The sequence below is a fragment of the Mesitornis unicolor genome, unplaced genomic scaffold, assembly GCF_000695765.1.
Source record: "Mesitornis unicolor isolate BGI_N332 unplaced genomic scaffold, ASM69576v1 scaffold4143, whole genome shotgun sequence".
Classification (NCBI taxonomy): Eukaryota; Metazoa; Chordata; class Aves; order Mesitornithiformes; family Mesitornithidae; genus Mesitornis; species Mesitornis unicolor.
Window position 1 is genome coordinate 196551 of NW_010175215.1, and position 18313 is coordinate 214863.

At 38.2% G+C, this 18313-nt stretch overlaps 1 protein-coding gene across 2 annotated transcripts; it reads right to left on the bottom strand.

Moving 5' to 3' along the window:
• Positions 1–1090: 1090 nt before the first annotated feature.
• Positions 1091–17565, bottom strand: MXRA5 (matrix-remodelling associated 5). Of its 2 annotated transcripts, XM_010181297.1 has the most exons (6): positions 17357–17565; positions 14826–14955; positions 14114–14504; positions 6893–11905; positions 5348–6248; positions 1091–3795 (listed from the first exon to the last, which is right to left on the bottom strand). In XM_010181297.1, exons 1-6 carry the CDS (start codon positions 17542–17544, stop codon positions 1884–1886), a joined length of 8535 nt encoding a protein of 2844 aa, XP_010179599.1. In that variant the 5' UTR covers positions 17545–17565; the 3' UTR covers positions 1091–1883. The 2 variants fall into 2 exon arrangements, with proteins under 2 accessions (XP_010179599.1, XP_010179600.1); XM_010181298.1 differs by lacking the exons at positions 14114–14504; positions 14826–14955; positions 17357–17565 and having other exon boundaries at positions 1091–3792; positions 6893–7294.
• Positions 17566–18313: the final 748 nt, after the last annotated feature.

Consider the following 18313-nt stretch of genomic DNA (forward strand, 5'->3'; position numbering starts at 1 on the left):
ATACTATAAAATAAAAAATTGTTAAAATTATGTAAAGGAACTAAAGATATAGCTAATCTGTGACACGTTCAAGGAAAATAGCCAGATTAGAGAAGACCACATCTACGTTCTAGTTAAAAAACTTGAATACTTATTCCTTTCTTCATTAACTACTTTCACAAGCACCTACATCCCTGCAAGATATTCAGGCACATGCCTCACTTTGAACACTGATTTGCTGATTTAGGGCCAAAAGGTTTAAACCATAAAAGAGAAACTAAGATACAATTAAGTGCTATTTTATTACGCCAGTAACATAACTGTTTGTGTACAAACCACAAGTTTTTAGCTGTCACTGACTTTTTAAATAATAAGCATTATAAAATATTCTATCACATAAATTATGCCCCTTGCATCTTCAGCAATGTCTTTGCCCTTGACATTTAATTCAACATTCTCATTCTAATAAAATACTTTTTACTTCAATTCAATTCTGTTTACTATAATGACAAAAGAAGCATTTTGCAACAGCTTACAGTTTTCCTAAACTGGATAAATTTGTCCGGTGAAGAAATCTTTTTTTACAGTTTTTACAAAATGTAAATATTTGAATAACACTTTACAATACTTTCTGCCATGTTTTAATCAATAGAGTAAATAAAAATAAAACTTTTATTCTCACCACATTCTAAAACATGAGCATAACTTTCACGAATAATCAGAACTTTAAGAATTCAGGAATATCTCTGAAAACCCGTGTGTTTTAAAGGTGAGTAAACATTTGTAAAATTCTGATTGGAGTAGTTTGTTGAAACGTGTGTATAATTAGCACTTTGCAGCAATTGTTTCAATAGCATATTTGAGAAATCTTATTAAAATTATGTATATTATCCAGTAAACCATCCCTGATTGCAGAAAAAATACGTTTCCTGAAACATACACAACAGAAGTGTTAAGTTTTTATTAGGAAATCATGTTTAGAAAGATGAAGATTATGTATATCACTACATGTATATCACTTCTATTTTTTTACTATATAGTCTCAGTGTTTGGAGGTCACTATTTTCTCAAAACAAAATGAGAACCACAATAAATAAATGTTTTTGAAAATATTTTTATTATAAAATGTACAGTATATTGACCTTTAATATTATAAAACACTGTAATGTATTAGAGTCTTGTAAAGACCAATAATTTATAAAATGAGACCAAGTTCATTGTTACTTTCTAGTCTCATAGTCTGATTTAAAATATATATAAAATATATAATGAATGATTTTACTGTAGTGTCCTTAGTAGCTGGAAAAGGTTTGTTCATATGTTAAGGTAACTAATGTCTGCATGTATTTTTATTAAAATAGATCACTTTTATGTGCTAAGCTAGTCTTTGTTTTTGAAGAACTGATAGAAGAATGAACAGAAAGATTAGTAATCATATTCTATAAGGCTAGATTATGTAAAAGTGCTGCAGGGTATAAAGAAAATTATGTTTTACTAAAGCACTTCTATCACTGCAGCTGATTTATTAACACTTAATACTTCTTTGGTACTTTTAAGGTGCTTGTAAAAACAGGGAATAGCTTTGGACTACTGACAAGAATAGAGTACTTTAGGTCTCAGATGCTATTGGATAGCATGAAAAACCACACTACACTGTCTTAACAATTTAAATAATTTTTCCAATGTGTAAGTCTCCTCAATTTCAGTACGTCTACTGCCTCCTTTTATTGCAGGGATACACTACCATACTGAGTACAAAAGCAATGCACTTTGTGTGAAAATAGGATTAATTCCTCTTTTATTCTGCCCTCAGCCTTCCTGGCCTTCTTGCAAGCAGTACTTTCCTGCACTCACTTGACAGTGACTTGAACACTAGTATCCAGCCAAAGGCATTTGTTTTAGTGTTAGAATATGTGTATGTAGGTTGTTTTCGAATCACTGCCTAGTATATTTTTAGCAGTGCATTTATAGAAGCCTGCATCCCTTTGAGAAGGCTGCTGGATGACTAATGACCCCTGAGGGTGGAGGAATTTGTTTCCATACAGACGGGACTGAGCTCCTGTCGTCAGATGTGACTTATCTGGAAGCTCCCATGTTATTTCTGCTTTAGGAATCCCAATGGCCATGCAGTTCAGTTTTACTGAATTTCCAGGCCTGGCATAGATGACGGGTGCTGGCTCACTGGTGATCCGGGGAGGATAGGCTATCACAATGACAGGTACATTCATAACAGAAGTGCCATACTCTGTGGACACCTTGCACAGGTAAGTGCCCCTGTCAAATACAGAAGCCTCACGCACTGTCAGTGAGCCATTTTCCAGCAGAGAGAAGCGACCCACAGCCTGGGGGGCATCCAGGACCATCCCATTGGGCAGTGTCCAAGAGATCTGTGCCCGGTGGTTTGCCTGGGTGATGCAATGGAGCTGCAGAGTTTCTCCATTGATGATGCTCACCAGGTTGTTGTACTGGTTGCTGATTTCTGGTCTAAGTCCCACTTTCAGGAAGACTACCCGTTCCACATAACCTCCTGGGTTTCTGGCTGTACAGCGGTAAGTCCCAGCATCCCCAGAGGAGAGGCTGCTGATGTGTAAGATCCCATCCGTCTTATGGTAAAATCTGTGCAGACGGCTGCCACTCATCACTTCAGTGCCATTGGGAAGAATCCAGCTTGTGCTGGGCTTGGGGTTCCCCTGGACTGAGCAGTTCAGGTTGATGCTGTGCCCCGCAATGGCTGTGATCCTTTCATTGACAGGGTCTCTAAAGGAGGGTTTCTCCAAATGATCTGTGAGGAGGAGCTGCACAATCAGTCTCGCTTCCCCTCCTTCATTCCGTCCAATGCATATAAGCTGCACTGCATCTGTCTTCCTCACCCCTCTGATGTCCAAAGTACCATTGCGATGCACAGTGATTCTGTTCCCATAGTAGGGAGCTGGCAGGATTACTCCTTCTGGAAATGCCCATAAGACCCGTGGAGAAGGGATGCCTTCAGCTTTGCAGTCAATAAGTTTCCGGCTGTCCCTGATGGCCGTCTCCCTCACAGATGTTATTGCACTGAGATGACCATTGATTCTGGGAGGCTGAACGTTAACATGGATCCAGACAATTTTCCGATCTTCTCCAGCACTATTCCGTGCTACACAAGTATAGTTACCACTGTCAGATCTTTGGGCCTTTTGGATGAGGAGGGTACCATCCCTATATACTTGGTATTTGTCAGATAGGGCAGGAATGGGCCTGTTGGTTGGGGAGAGCCAGGTCACTTTGGGAGTGGGCTCTCCTTTGGCTTCACATGCTACTGTGACAACATCACCATAGGGTACATTAATGATAATGTATGTTTTGTTCTTGATAGTTGCAGGCTCTGCCACTACTTTGACTCGCACTTTCATCTCATCCTTCCCAATCTGGTTCTCAGCATAGCAGGTGTAGTCCCCTTCTTCTCTCAGTCCAACATCATTGAAATACAAGGTTCCATTATTAAAGACCACGTATCGCTTCGTCCGGCTGCCGCTGTCATCTGACTGCATGAAAGTATTGATCATGCTGCCATCTGGGAGACCCCAGGAGATCTCAGGATTTGGCAGACCTGTGGCTACACAGTCAACTTTCAGATCACCTCCATATTTGACCTTGTGGTTTTTCTCATTCTTATGTTCTATTTTTGCTGGTTTCATCATCACATTCACTTTGAGGACTACGTAGTCATCCCCAATCTTATTGCGGGCTACACACAAATAGTCTCCTGCATCTTTATCAGTAACCGAATGGACAACCAAAGTCCCATTGCTGAATACTTTAATTCTAGTCTCCAAGCTACTGTAAGGAAAGAAAAAAGAACAGAACATGAGCTGCAAAATCACATTTTAGGTATTAATTATTGAATAAAACCTGTGGGGAAAAAACCAAACAACTCAACAATGCCGAAAAAAAGGAGAGGAACATTGTTACTGTTAGATAATTAGATGGCCTAAAATGTCCAAGACATTACCACCAAAAAGCAAATGAAAAAAAAATAATTCTACTCATTTGTAACCAAGCAATTCTACTCTGTTCCATTCAATTACTTTAATGGTGTTTTTGACCATTAAACAACCATTAGATATCAAACAGTGGTATTTTTTACTCTTCTGACTGCATGTACAGTATTCTGTAACATTCAAATGAGGGATCTCTGAATTATATACTCCACATAGACCTGTATAGACCATAGCTTTCGAGTATGTTACTTGAGTCCTCAGCTAAAAAGAAATCAAGATAAGGATCTTCCTCTGGCATCAGGTGTAACATTTTAAACTTTTAAAACAACCACAAAGGAGTAAAACATTGCTAAGCTTTGAAATATGAAAAAGAAATATTTTCAATGTGCTAAAAAGCTATTACTTCTTTCCAGTTCACTGTGAAATTGGTGTATCTTGGTCAAAACTAATTTCCTCAGTAGCCCCAGTTCTCTCCACAGAGAAGATCTCCTGTATTTGAAAAACAGCCCACATAAAGATCATGAGGGAAAAATTGTACGTTAAAAAAAACCAACTCACAATATTTTGTTTCTCTCACTACGAGGCATAAAATTATTTCTGGATTTTGTGCGATCAACAGGCTACCTAAATGTATTTTTTGTCAGTATGAAAAGATGATGACTGTTCAGCTATTAAGAAAGTTATTGACAATTGTGCATTTTAATTTCAGTACATTTCTGATCTGTCTATAGTGCTAAAGAGTGAGTAGTTAATAATTTATAGAGCAGAAATTGTTTTTAGCAAAGTCTTATGGAAGTTATTGTAAATTTGGAGAAGTGATAATTTATTTGATACTGCGAACATTGGAGAAGGTATTGTTTTAGGCATTTATATGCAACTGGGTTTGCACAGGCCTTATTGCAAGCTAACATTTATACAACAATTAAAAAACAATCATGCTTACTTAAATAATTATAAGATTATTTCCTTTCCCCATATTTACTGTGTATAATGATTTGTACAACAGATTAACAAAATTAAGTGATCCCTCTTCTCCTTGGTATAAACAGGCACCTATGAAACTCTATGTAGACCAAGCACATTGGAACAAGCAGTACACAAGCTGTAAATCTTGACTTTTGCCATTGGACTTTTTACTACATGTACAAGTGTCTGTAAAATACAAATAGTGGCAGCATATCCTAAAGACTTTTCAAGGGTAGTATTGTTTTCAAGAAAATTCTGCTGTTATGACTTGGCTATCTTTTGGTTTAATTTCAAATTATTTCTTAAGGATTGGAGGCCCCATTCAAAACTCACAGATGACAATAACAGAACTTGTACAGATACAGTTTTTTCTCAGAGTTCATCTAAATAGTAATTTAACTGTGACACTTCAAATAGTAACTTACCTGTGTAAGGAATCAATCATCCTTTTGGAAGGCAACCTCCATAATATCCGAGGCCAGGGGTCACCAGAAGCACTACAGTCCAAATGCAGGATGCTGCCATATGTTACATCTGTCCTCTGAGGAGAGCTCCCAGTGATCTTTGCATTAGATGCATGCTTCTTCACATGGAGTTGTATTGTTCTCCTGGCAGCTCCCACCATGTTAGCAGCAATGCACTCATAGGTGCCACTGTCCTTGGGGGAGACATTGCGAATATAAAGAGTTCCATTGGGAAAAACAAATAAATTTCCATTGACAAACTGAGAAGGTCGGATTTGCGTGCCATCAAAGACCACCCAGCGGATGGTAGGAGAAGGTGCTGCTTTGGCAGTGCAGTGGATGTTAATACTGCTACCAAGGGGCAAGGAAATGTTCTCTTGCTTATCCTGCTGGATAATGGGGGGTAAGGCTGCAATGTGCAGCCTCACTGCAATGCTGTCAGCTCCTGCAGCATTGCTTGCTACGCATTTGTAAACTCCTCGATCTGAAAAAGTTGCTTGCTTGATAGTCAAGGTTCGATTTTCATGAAGCATTATCCTACTTTCTGTGGTGGTGACTGTTTGCAAAATCTTCCTATCTGGGAAAATCCATGAAATATGTGGGCTTGGAGTCCCACTAGCCTGACATTCCATTCCTATGGTCTCTCCAAAATAAACCGTAACGTCTCGATAGCGAGAAAGTAACATTTTGGGCTGGTGGGCTACAACTGTGAGCAGAAAGATCATTTTGTCTATGCCATGCAGGTTCTGAGCTGTGCACAAATATTGTCCACGATCCTGAAGTTGAACATTTCGGATAAGGAGGGTACCATTTTTCCAGACTTCAAATCTTTGTAACCTGGTGCTGGCTGTCATTATTGCTCCTGGGAAGGTGAGAGGAAAGAAAGAAAGAAATGGAAAAACAAAGGGTTTAAGACATACATTGTTGCCTTGAAAAAGAATTACATAAGATTTTAGATTTACTTAAGATCAACTATAACTACAGATTGATCACATGACATTTTCTGACACTCTTCATAGCTCAAATTAGTCTTTGTTTCTATTTCAGAACTAAACATACTAGCTTGCAAGCTTGTGGGAACTTTTAAGGGCTTTATGCTTTAGGATTCCTCTTAAAATTTTACATAAATCCTCTTTTCCTTTTGTTTAAGGAAATGACACACTCATCAATACTTAAGGCAGCAATATTAACAAACCTGTACTCACAAGTACTGTCATCATAAATTCTAACTTCTGTGAATAATCAGAGTTGACTGCTATTCCTTCTTCAAAAAATAAACTAATTAGATGGTAGAGGTTTTCTTTCACTACAAGAAATACTGTAAAGTTGTATTCACCTGTAATGATTAGCTGCAATTAGTCACATTTCATCTATATGATTAAGAGACAGAAATTACACTTCAGTGTTTTGGACTATTCCAGCAATCATGTTGCATTTCTAGGCAACAACTCAAGTATTTGTACCCTTAAAAACCTGTGTGGAAGAACACATTCTTCTCTGTCTTACCTGTAGAGACTTTTGTCCAAGTAATAAAAGGCTTGGGTTCCCCTTTTGCATCACAAGGGATAAACACATCTGTTTCAGCAAGGATGGATATGCTCTGAGACCCTTTTGTGATAATTTTAGGTCTTTCTCTGTGTATCCTGAAATTAGTGGAAGACTGAATCACAGTCGAATTGTGTGGCACAATGCCTCCCAGATAAGACACAGATGGAACTTTTTGAGGATGATGATGGACATATTTAAAAGCATGAACTGTAGTGGATATCTGTGGTTTTGTGTGCTGAGAGAGAAAGGCTGGAGGGGTAATCTTCAAAATTGCTGCTGGTGGTGATGATGTGGTGGTTGTGGTATGCAGCATTGGAGGCACTGGAATAGCTGTAGCTTTCTGCACTGTAATCCTAGTAGGGGAGACCTGGGCAACCTTCTTCTCATTTGTGTCTTTTGGGACTAGTTGACTAGGGATCACTGGTTTAGGATGCATATTTAAGTGAGTGAATACCCTTGTCCTGTTGAAAAGGAATGGCATTCTGGAACTGGGATAATATGGGATCCCTTGGCTTGGTTGTCTCCCTGCTGTGCCTTTGTTATCTGGAACATAGTTATTTCCAAAAAACCTTGAATTGTATCTGTTCTGACCCTGATTATCAAACTTGCTTGCAGTAAATTGATTTATTTTGTAAAATGGAGTGGCTTGTGTTGGGGTAGTTGTGTCTCTCTGAGATGCAAAAGATTTTTTATCCTGGATGGTATGTGCTGCATATGCTGTTATCTCTGGTTTGTTTGTGTAGTGAAGAGGCTGGTGAGTTATGAAATAGCGAAATGAACCTTGTGTTACAATATATGGAGGCTTCACTGTGCCTCTTACTGGAACATACTTTGGAGGCACAACAGACAGTCTTTGGTTTAGGCTTGGTATCATTCCAGCTGATGGATAGGGAAGTTTTGGACTTAGCAGTAAACTGTTGTTCGACTTGCTACTATATAACTCTTTGAATTGCTCCTCTTTTGACTGTATGCTAATTCTGTTCTGGCTAGGGGAAGGAGTAGGGTGTACTTTCCATCTTGAGTTAACCACCATTTTGTCACCATCTGCTTCAACTTGTTTTTTTTCTGGGAACCTTTCTTGATTGAAGGCATTACTTTCCTCAGTGGTATAATGAAGAGAAGGATGTGAAGTGCTTGAAATGGAAGGAGGAAGAGTGGCAAGTTTTATAAATGGAATGAAGGCAGTAGATGTAGTTAGAGGCTTTTCAGTTGTTTGCAAAGTGAGATCATGATGAAATATATGTGATGTAGCTTCCTTTTTATCCAAGGAAGATGACTTTGTCCCAGTCTGAGAAGCAGCAGATTTCTTTGTTTCTCTGAGTGGAAAATTCTGAGTTTTGGTCATGCTGAAGGAAGAGGACAAAGTAATCATTTTATGTTGCTGAGGTGGCTCAGTTATTGCTGGTGTTTCTAAAGATATTGTGGGCTTCCATGGCTTCTTTGAAACTGAGAGGTCCTTAAAAACTTCCATTGTGCCAACAGGAATACTTAAGTCAGTCATAGTGGGATATATGAGCTGGAATGTTCCAGAGGTTGTTTCATTAACTACAATTTCTGAGTGAAATAGGATAGGCTCTTCTGGAGATTCTGTTTTTGCAGTTAGTATCAAGCTGTTCACATACTCAGGAGAAGCTGTTGTGCTTGATTGTTTTGCCTTACTATCCATAGTATTAGTATCTGCTTTAATGAACTTCTCAGATATATTGTCTAATGAGCGATATGTTGGCACTTCACTTAGCTCTTGTTTCACAGGTGCACTTGGCTCTTTAGTGGGAACTACATCACGTATAACATCTGATGATAAAGTTGTGATAGGTGCAGTCACTGGAAGTACCAAGGTTGCAGGAGAAGTAGAGAGTGTCACATTCTTTGCTTCAGGTGGAGAAGTGGTAGGCCAAAAGAAGGAAGTTGTGACCACCTCTCTGATTTTGGTAATTTTCTCTAAGACAACTGGATCAGTAACTAATGAAGAAGTGATTTCCATATGCTCCTCCTTCTTAGCCTGAATTTTGACACTGTTTTTAAGACCTGGACTTCCAAGAGTTACAGAAGAAGTATTGGTCACAGCTTCAACTTCAGGTGTCCTTGGAACAATAGGCATTGCCTCCGTAGCTAAAACATCAGCAGGGAAAGGCTTTGGTCTTTGTCGGATTCTGTTTGGCCTCAATCTCCTTCTCCCATAAGGCCTTTTTCTAGCATGCTGAGTAACAAATGAAGGCATAGTCTTTCTATAGGGAGTTGTTGTTGCGGCCACAGAGGTCAGTCTACTGATGGAAGATGCAGTTTTTATCCCCTCTGCTGTTTTATGAAGAGCATTAGTACTATGCAAAATGAATGCGGGATTTGGTTTTGGAGTAACCAAGTTTCTATTTACTCCTCCCTGAAAACTCTCTGCATAACTGCTGGACATGCTTTCTTGAGTCACTTTATTCCTGTGGGTTTCAAGTTCTTCCTTGCTCTGAACCCTGATGGGTGCGACAGCTGGAAAACTCATACCTAAGTCTGCCACTTTTGTCTGACCTGTAGATATTTCTTTGTGCTGGTGTCTCAAGTCACTGCTCTTTTCTGTAACAAATGGAGAAATGGAAGAAGAAATGGTAGTAGTGCCTACAGAATCTGTTGGGATGACCTCATCCAACTGAGAAGGTGTTAAAACTATGATGTCAACACTCGTCATGTCCATTTCATTTATTTTCACACTTGTCTCCAAGATGCTATGAAGATCCACAGTCTGAGATTCAGCTAGGACAGTAGCACCAAGTGGGAGCTCAGAAAAAGCAGAATTTTCCTCTGAAGTAGAAGATAGAGTTTTATCTTCATTTTCCACTGTGAATGAGCTGCTGTTAATATTAGGGAAGTTTGTAACAATCTGCTCAGTTAGGGGTTCTTCAGTAAGAGCATGGATATATTCTTTGACTACAACAGAATCATCAGTCCTGACATCAAGATGCTGCTGGCCTTGAGGTTGCACAGTTGCAGAGACCAGAGTAAAATATGGACCCGATACAGAACTTTCTACAGAGTATGTACGTGTAGGTGTTTCTAAAGCCTTATGATTGGAGAACTGTTCAGTTTCTGAACTCGTTAACATGGATTGGACTGAAAATGTGTTTTGGGAAACAGTGACTGAGAATGGCTCATCTTCACCCACAGGTGACGAATCAGCAGAGGAATCTATCACATTAGCTGCTGTCTCTGAAGGTGGAGGGCTGGCTATCGGATGAGGGACTGGAGTAGTTTTTTGCATGACTGATGGCAGCGCAGTTGTTAAAGAAATGGCCGTAGCTGTTGTTGTTCTAGGAAGATTCTTCCCACGGACCTTTGCCAAAATGTCAGCCCAATGCTGTGGATTAATCTGCTTGCTTGCCACATTAATTCTCCTTCGAGATTCAAATACTCTCCGGCCTTCTGCAACATTGCTGTCTTGAGTTCTATCGGTATTTTTCCAGATTTTCATCTTCCTTCTGCCTTTCTTCCCTCTTTTAATTTGAGCCTCTGGCATCTGATCACTTTTTTGTTTAAAGGATATTTCCCGGTCTTTCAGGTGGTTCTTTCTTCGTGGGAGCTCCTCCATCTCTCCTGCCCCCGAACCCTCTCCATCATCTATGATTCGCCCTCTAGTTTTTGACAAACTTTTTGAGCCTGGGCGCTTTTTTATTTTTATCCTTTTAAATGACCTGTCAGACACCATTTTATTTACTGTGACCCTCACAACATACTGATCTGATCCCTGCTGATTGACAGCCACACACCTGTAATGGCCACTATCACTGACATGGCTTTTTGGAATAAGCAAAGTACCATTGTCCAACATATATCCTTTTGAAGAGTTTGATAAATCATTAAGGACCTGGCTGCTTGGAAGAATCCAGCTCAGTTGTGGCTCTGGGATGGCAACTGCATTGCATGGCAAAATGATTGAATCTCCAACATTTTTTTCAACTCTTACCACATCAGAATCAGCTACTTGCATAGCTGGAGGCTGCACTAGAAGTCTGTAAGCCATTATGTCCACGTCACCTCTCACTTGGGCAATGCAGTGGAACAAACCACCATCAGTGTAACTCGCTGCTTTGATAATTAGCTGGCCACTACTGAGAATGGAAAACCTACTGTTTTTCTGATTAAATGGTGCCTGCAGTTTAGTACCATCTGGAAAGAGCCACTGAATGGAGGGGCTCTCAGAAGCTTTCACATTGCAGCTCAGCTGACCTTCTGACCCTTCCACGACAGTCTGTGCCATCCTTGTGCTTTGGTTTTGCTCTATCATTACCCAACTTCTCTGTGGCCTGGTGTCTTTGGTATGAATTGTCTGAGAAAACACAGTGAAAAAAGATAGCACCACCTTTTTTCCTGTACTCTGGCGCCTGTTTAATTGGATATTTATAAAAGGTTGCATCACCCAGGAAGGTTCAGCCAGTATTTGAGCTTTTACACCTGTGTAGTAAAGAGCATCATAATCTGAGCCCTGCCTGTACCGATAGCTTATTTTAGGCTCTTTGCTGAGCATAAGTTCCCTCTCTAATTTGACAGGTACTTCACTGTAATAAGCTATAAGTTTCCATAGTTTTTCATAGTTTTCTCTATTCATTGGACATTCAAAATCCAGTGCAATTGTAGCATTTATATCAATCTCCTGAGTTTGGATTTGATTCCACTGAATTTTGGTAGAATCTGTTGGTTTTTTGATTTCACAGTTCAGGTGCACTACATTGCCATGCTCATCAGTCATATTTAGAGTAATGTTCCATGGGGAGGACTGAACATCTTCCAGAGGGAGTTCATAACTGTCACCATCTTCTTCACCTTGAGTGCTGCTATTTTGCCTCAGTGAGGACTGAATGACAGGTTTCCTGCAGGAAATATCTTTCAAGTTTTGAATATCTTCCTTCTGCAGCTGTTTAGGGCTGTCACACTTAGGACAGAGCTGTCCTCCTTCATAGGCTTTGTCCTTTTTACATTTTAGAACTCCTGCAAGAAAAAAAAAGAAAGAACAAATAAAGGAAAAACAAAACATAGGTAAGCTGAACTCAGTTCTAGAGCTAGAGAACTCTCAAAACTGCAAAATGGACTGCATGAGGAACGCATTATGGCACATGGCACATAAGGCAAGGCCTTTAAAATGGCACCTTATTGTTTTCATAGTTAAATGGGTGCCGGATTCTCATACTGACCACAGTTTCTTCTGACTTTAATCAGAGGATAGAATGCTCCCTCCTTCTGAAAATTAGATTCACTGCTTCTGAATAAAATGCCTAGAAATTAAAGTGTTCAGAGGAAAATTTTATAAGTCAGTAAAAATCTACACTGTGTCAAAGAGTTTGGGTAACAGACAACCCACCTAACTTGAGGATTTAGCGTGAAGAGGACTGGGTCTTCTGAGCTTTCAAAAATGCAGCATTTACCTGAGAAATGATGGACTTTCTCATTAAACATTCCAGGAAAAAGAAACGAAAGTGCCAAAGTGCCAAATCTTTCCTGACCTCTGAAATAACCACAAACTTTGTAACAAGAAAATAAAAACTAAAACAGAGAAGAAGCAATAAAACAGGAAATTATAGCCTTGACTCCTCTCTTCTATCAATGCCAGAAACAGTCTTGTCTGCAAAATAACAGTCATATATTTATTACACTGTTCTGGTCACTAGAATGTCAAATGTCACCTTACATCTTTAGTTTGGAAACATGTGGTAAATAAAATGTATTCCAATTATTCTAGGAAAAAGTATCATGCTGATCACTCCTGAGGAATGAGGAATCTTTGAATGAATGAACAATATATGGATGGTTTATGAGGCAAAATTCTAGGAGAAGGGGAAAAGAGTGGCAACATTTCACAACATTTTTTAATTGAAAAAAAAATGTTTTCCTGGTGTGACAAATCATTTTTCTAGAGAAGTTCTTACAAATGGAATATTTAACTGAACCAGTTTATCACTTGAAGATTCAAATATGATGTTTCAAAGACAAGGAAAGCATGCTTCATGACAGAACTGGCCCACAATCAATTTGGCAGTGGTCACACTGGTCTGAAAAACTTTAATAACTCTATCTGGACAGAATTTTCAATGAAGTTAATGTTATAGTTATATAAAGATACAGAATCTGTCATACACAAAAAATGGCAGAGATAAATTATTTTTTTCTTTTAAATAATCACTGCTGTTGTAGTATAAAAAGGGAATATAATTGAATAAAAATGCTAACAAGCCAACACTCTGCAAGGAAAGAAGCTTCATCTAATAATTAATTGTTATAACTTACAGTGCAATTTAAGTACACTTAATACACATACTCATTTGAATCAAGGAGATTACATAAGACTATTAAAATGTAAGTTAGTAAAATGTACATTTGGTGCCTCCAGTACTAGTTCAGGCAGGAACACTTACATTACACATTCAAGTATCACATACTTTTAAAAGTATTGTCCTATAGCTAAGCGCTAAATGGTGACGAATTACATATTCTAAGATGACAAGACCACCCATCATCCACCATACATGTTACAAATCATTATATAAACCTTGTGACTCCAGCACTCATTTGAGTTATTCTCAGTCACAATTAAATGACAATGCCTTCCTGATAGTTAAGTGGCAGCTCTGGTGTAATATTGCAGGATTGCAAGTCCTCTCTGAAAATACTTAAAATATATTTGCTCCATTATTAAAATAAATTGTGGTCAATGAAGAAACACAGATAGACATGAAGCCTTAATGTTAATAGCATCAAACCTGAAGAACTTATTCAGGAATTTGGAAAACTGATTTCCATTCCTTCTTTAATCAAGCAAGTTCAAATCCAATTTTCCCACCTCCAATGACAACACATCATTACTACCTTATTCAAAGGTGTACTCCTGTGCAAAGGAACACACTTAAGAGGTATAACCTATCTACTCCTTACAATTACAAATTTCACTATCACTTTTTCCATCTTGAATGTAATGGTTAATTCCTTTGTTGTTGAATACATATATTTAGCTACTGACATACAACTGCTTCCTCTTTATGCTGTTTTTTAAATGCATGCATTTATCAAATGGTAGTGGAACATAATAGTGCACATAGACATCATGTAAGTAATAACACTCAGGAAATAACAAAACCATACATATGCAGGACAAAAATTATTCAGAATTATGAGTTGAAGAAGCATTGGTATTTTTGCTCTTACCTCCAGACACTTCATTCCATTCAAGGAGCCACTTCAAACTGCAGTCACAGGCCCATGGATTCCCATGAAGGTAAAGATTTTCCAGCAGCGGCATGCCTTGAAACATCCCTGCAGGCAAGGTCCTAAGATCATTTTCAGATAAGTAGAGATGTCTTACTGTTGACAGCTTGAAATAATCAAGGACCATAAATGTTGTAAAGGTGCTCGGGTGAAGCTGATGGAGTAAGTTTCCTTCTAAGTGGACCAGTCTCAAAGAAGTCAATCCATTAAAAGCATTTGGATGAATAAATTCAATTCTGTTGTGGTCCATGTGCAGTCTCATTAAACTTGAAAGCCCTTGTAGAGTTTGACCAGCTATGACTTTCAATTTATTGTAACTAATTTTGAAAACCTATGAAAAAAAAGAATAAAAGAGATTAATTTTGTTTTTTGATCTAAATCCAAACAGAATAGCAAGCAAGCAGACATTTTTTTCCCACATTCAAATATCCTTTGCACCACTGAAAAAATGATATGCTGATCAGAGAGAATACAACTAAGTATTACTTAGCATTATCAAGTGTGATATGGCATAGTTAATAGATCTCCAGTGTATCTGGTGGGAAAATGGTATCCTAATCCTAACAATGGCACTAAAAAAACCTGCTTATTTTTGTCTTCTGTTATTCATGGAAGTTAGAAATTATGAAATTTAGGAAGACTTGATCATTACCTGTAGAGACACGAGATCTTTCAAAGCACCATTAGGTATATTCTGAATGTCATTTCCATGTATCATGAGCAATTCCAGTTTTGTAAGTCCTGCAAAGGAGTTTTCATCTATAGACTGTATACTGTTAAACCTGGAAAAAAATGACATGTGCAGTTACATTTTATGCACTGACTGTCATGGACTGCAAATGTAAAATTAGAATAACCAAACTTTTAAAAAAAATTGGAAGGATCTTAATGCATTGTCAAAGGGCCAGAAGTTACTAAAATATTTTTACGAGGCAAATATACTTATTTCATGTTTACATTAAGATTTCTTTTAACTTAGTTTGTGGTACTTTAGCCATAATTTAGGAGTAAGAGTAATAAATACGCATTTAAGTTCTAATAGTTGTCAGTATGTTTTTCCATGCAGCTCAGTTTATGGAATGGTAATAAATTAATGGCCTGTAGCCAACCAATGATGCTATGGAGCCTGGCAAACTCAACAGGGTGTAGTGTTGCCAAAACAGCATCAAACAATAAATGAATAAAGATCTGGAGAGAGGACATTAAAATAGATATTTCTAACAGCACGAGAAGCAGGAAGTCACATCTTAGTTAACTTACTGTTACAACATGTAATTGGCTGCATCAACTAATTGTATTAGATATAGGAACTGACCTTCCAATTATATAATTTGAGCCTAGAAAATCCGTTTAGGGAAGGAATACAAAAAATCTACTTTTTGAAAGTGATTCAATGTCACTTTGGACAAATAAATCAGGTTTTATTTGCCAACATGGAAGCCTTAAGTTTAGCGGCCTAGCTCTCCCTTTGGGTTTTCCATATGTAGACATAAAATTAAACCTATGACCTAATCTGGGCATTAAGTCTCTAAATTAAACATAGAACTTTAAATAGTTTTTCCTATTTTTTAACATCTTCTAGAAAGAAATAGAGATGAGAAAATAAAGTATTTTTAATATGGAGCAAATACTTCTATATCCTCACCATGCTATCTATCTGGAGATTCCAAATTTTCTAAAAATGTAGACAACTGTTTTGATATTTTTAGTCCTATTACAGATCTACTAAGCTTATAGCAATCATTCTATTTAAATACCTTATTTTAACATCAGTTGTTCTAAAAAATATGAACTTCTCTAAGTAAGAATTTTTCCTAAATTGCTTCCAGTTAGGAAAATAATCTCTACCTCCTAAATATAGAGCATCTTAAAATAGAAATATGGTAAAAGTTCTTTTCCAAAATGAAAGAAATGCAACAGATATTTAAGACTTTTTCTTTCTGGGTAAGGACACAACATAGACAATGTCATTTGCAGTGATGAAATACAAAGACAAGAAGGGGCTTCTATGCTAGCATTATCAAACAATGTACTTTTATTAAAAAAACAGCCAAAACACCTAAGTAACTTAGAAGCCTACAATTCATGTTCAAAAGCAATTTAGAGATAGAATTTGCCATAGAATGTTGATGTGTGGGTGAGAAGTGACTATGAATATGTGTGGGTTTGAATGTGGGAAGAGAGGGAAGCATTTTCAACTCAAAAATGGCATGAAAGTACAGATTGTTGTAATACAGAGTTACTGAGTACAAGGGCATTTTAAGACTAAAATTAGGCTTCAGGTGGAAAAAGTGCTGATGGGCAAACATTTTAACCACAGAGAACCAATGTAAAATTCAAGCTCTCTACTGTCCGTCATTGCATGGTCAATCACAGCTCACAGGACTTAGGGTGGTTGAGATGAGTTCATACCAGGTAGTGAGGCTGCTCTGCTATGAATCAGAAGAGGACTGTGACTCTTGCACTACGCCATGTCACATAATGATTTTATGCAGCACTTCTGCAATATGCAGCCTACTAACTATCTCTACCTTCTCACAGTCTGGCAGATCGATGTGAGTTGTCAATACCCTGGCAGAGGAAAGCGAGTTGGAGCCTAAGCAACCTCTCATCTAAACATTGATGTCTGCTTATATTGCACTCAAGTTCCTTTTAAAAACAAAAACAAAACCAAACAACAAACAAAAAACCCCTAAAGCCAAAAAAACCCTAAAGGCAACAGAATAACTTTGGTTTTATTTTATTGTTTTAAGATATGCTCTATCTCACTGCCCTCCAAAATGCTACCTACTATATATTTTTTTTTACTTCAGGTATATTATTCAACATTTAGTAGAAGTCTCTTAGCAGGTTTAATTCAATCAAGTTTTTTATACACTTTAAAAGACCACATGTACCGATTGCCAAGAACAGACACCATTCTATTAATATTTATTTGAAAATAATAATGCTTCACAATGAAATTGAAAATAATGCTTTCATTTAAATATGAGGACTACACTAAAACTTTCTCCATGCCAGTAATTGTAGTGTTTGAAATACAGTGCGTGCAACTAACCACTCATCTCTGCAATTTTACTTAAAAAGCACATGCATAGATCCTGACACGCCACACGTCCATGAAGCATTCCAGGTTTCTGCACCGAGCACACAAAACTGTTTCCTTCAAACGACCATACAAACCCAAAATTGATTCTTTCCACATGTTTCGACATCCTTGCCGGCACGGCTGCTAAGGACCGAAAGGTGCAGTGGACTTCGGTGGGGAGGTAGCAGGCGCAAGGGTGGGGGCAGGCCAGGGCGCTCGGCGGCAGCCCCAGCCCCAGGATCAGCACCACGGAGAGCGCCCCCGCCGCCGCCCGCTCCCCCATTTTGTCACCTCCCCTTGCTTCACTCCTCCTGGGTCACGCAGGGGAAACATAGGGGAAAAAAAAGAAGCAGAAAAGAAACGATTATTTTTATTTTAAAAAGCCCTTTGAAAAGCTTTAGATACCTAGCGATGCTCTGCTGCATCCCAGAAGGTCTGTAGACAATCAAGGCAAAGTTCAGCTGGAATGAGGTTTTGTTTTGTCCAAGTCATTTGCTACTCCAAAGTTAACTTTTCTTCCATAATTCACTTCTACTATTCTACTAAATACCTATGCTACTAAAGTTATGCTGCTTCCTTACAGTAGTAAATTTTGTAGGTTTTTTCTATATGCCAAGGACAGTACCTGTCTCACCTAGAAATCAGAAAACTTCAAGGGAAGCATCTACTTCAAGTAAATTGCCATGGCTCCCTCTACAGCCAATGAAACAAACAAAAAAAGGCTTACTCATATTCACTTAAAGGTGAATAATATCAGGTATCTATCTACCTGATCAGATACCAAGACATAGTACAAATCAGCCTCATTGAGTCCCTAATTAGCTAACTCACCTGGCCTAGCTGCCTAATATTTAGACAGGCTCCTAACTTCCAGGAGGATAAAATGTGCCAGAATGAATCCCATTCATATTGTATATGGGAAACAGTATCACTGATAGAGAAAGTGAGTGAAAGAAAGCACTGGTTGGCCATACACCTGGACTCTGTCATCCTTTGTCACACATTACTGTGCAACGCTGGACATGCTCTTACAATGCAATGTTAACCAAACG

Coding starts and splice junctions, on each gene's coding strand:
- MXRA5 (XM_010181297.1), bottom strand. CDS start 17,544: ATGGGGGAGCGGGCGGCGGCGGGGGCGCTCTCCGTGGTGCTGATCCTG. Junction 14,505..14,825: donor AAGATCTCGTGTCTCTACAG/GTAATGATCAAG, acceptor TTTTTTTCATAG/GTTTTCAAAATTAGTTACAA. Junction 11,906..14,113: donor ATGGAATGAAGTGTCTGGAG/GTAAGAGCAAAA, acceptor TTTTTCTTGCAG/GAGTTCTAAAATGTAAAAAG.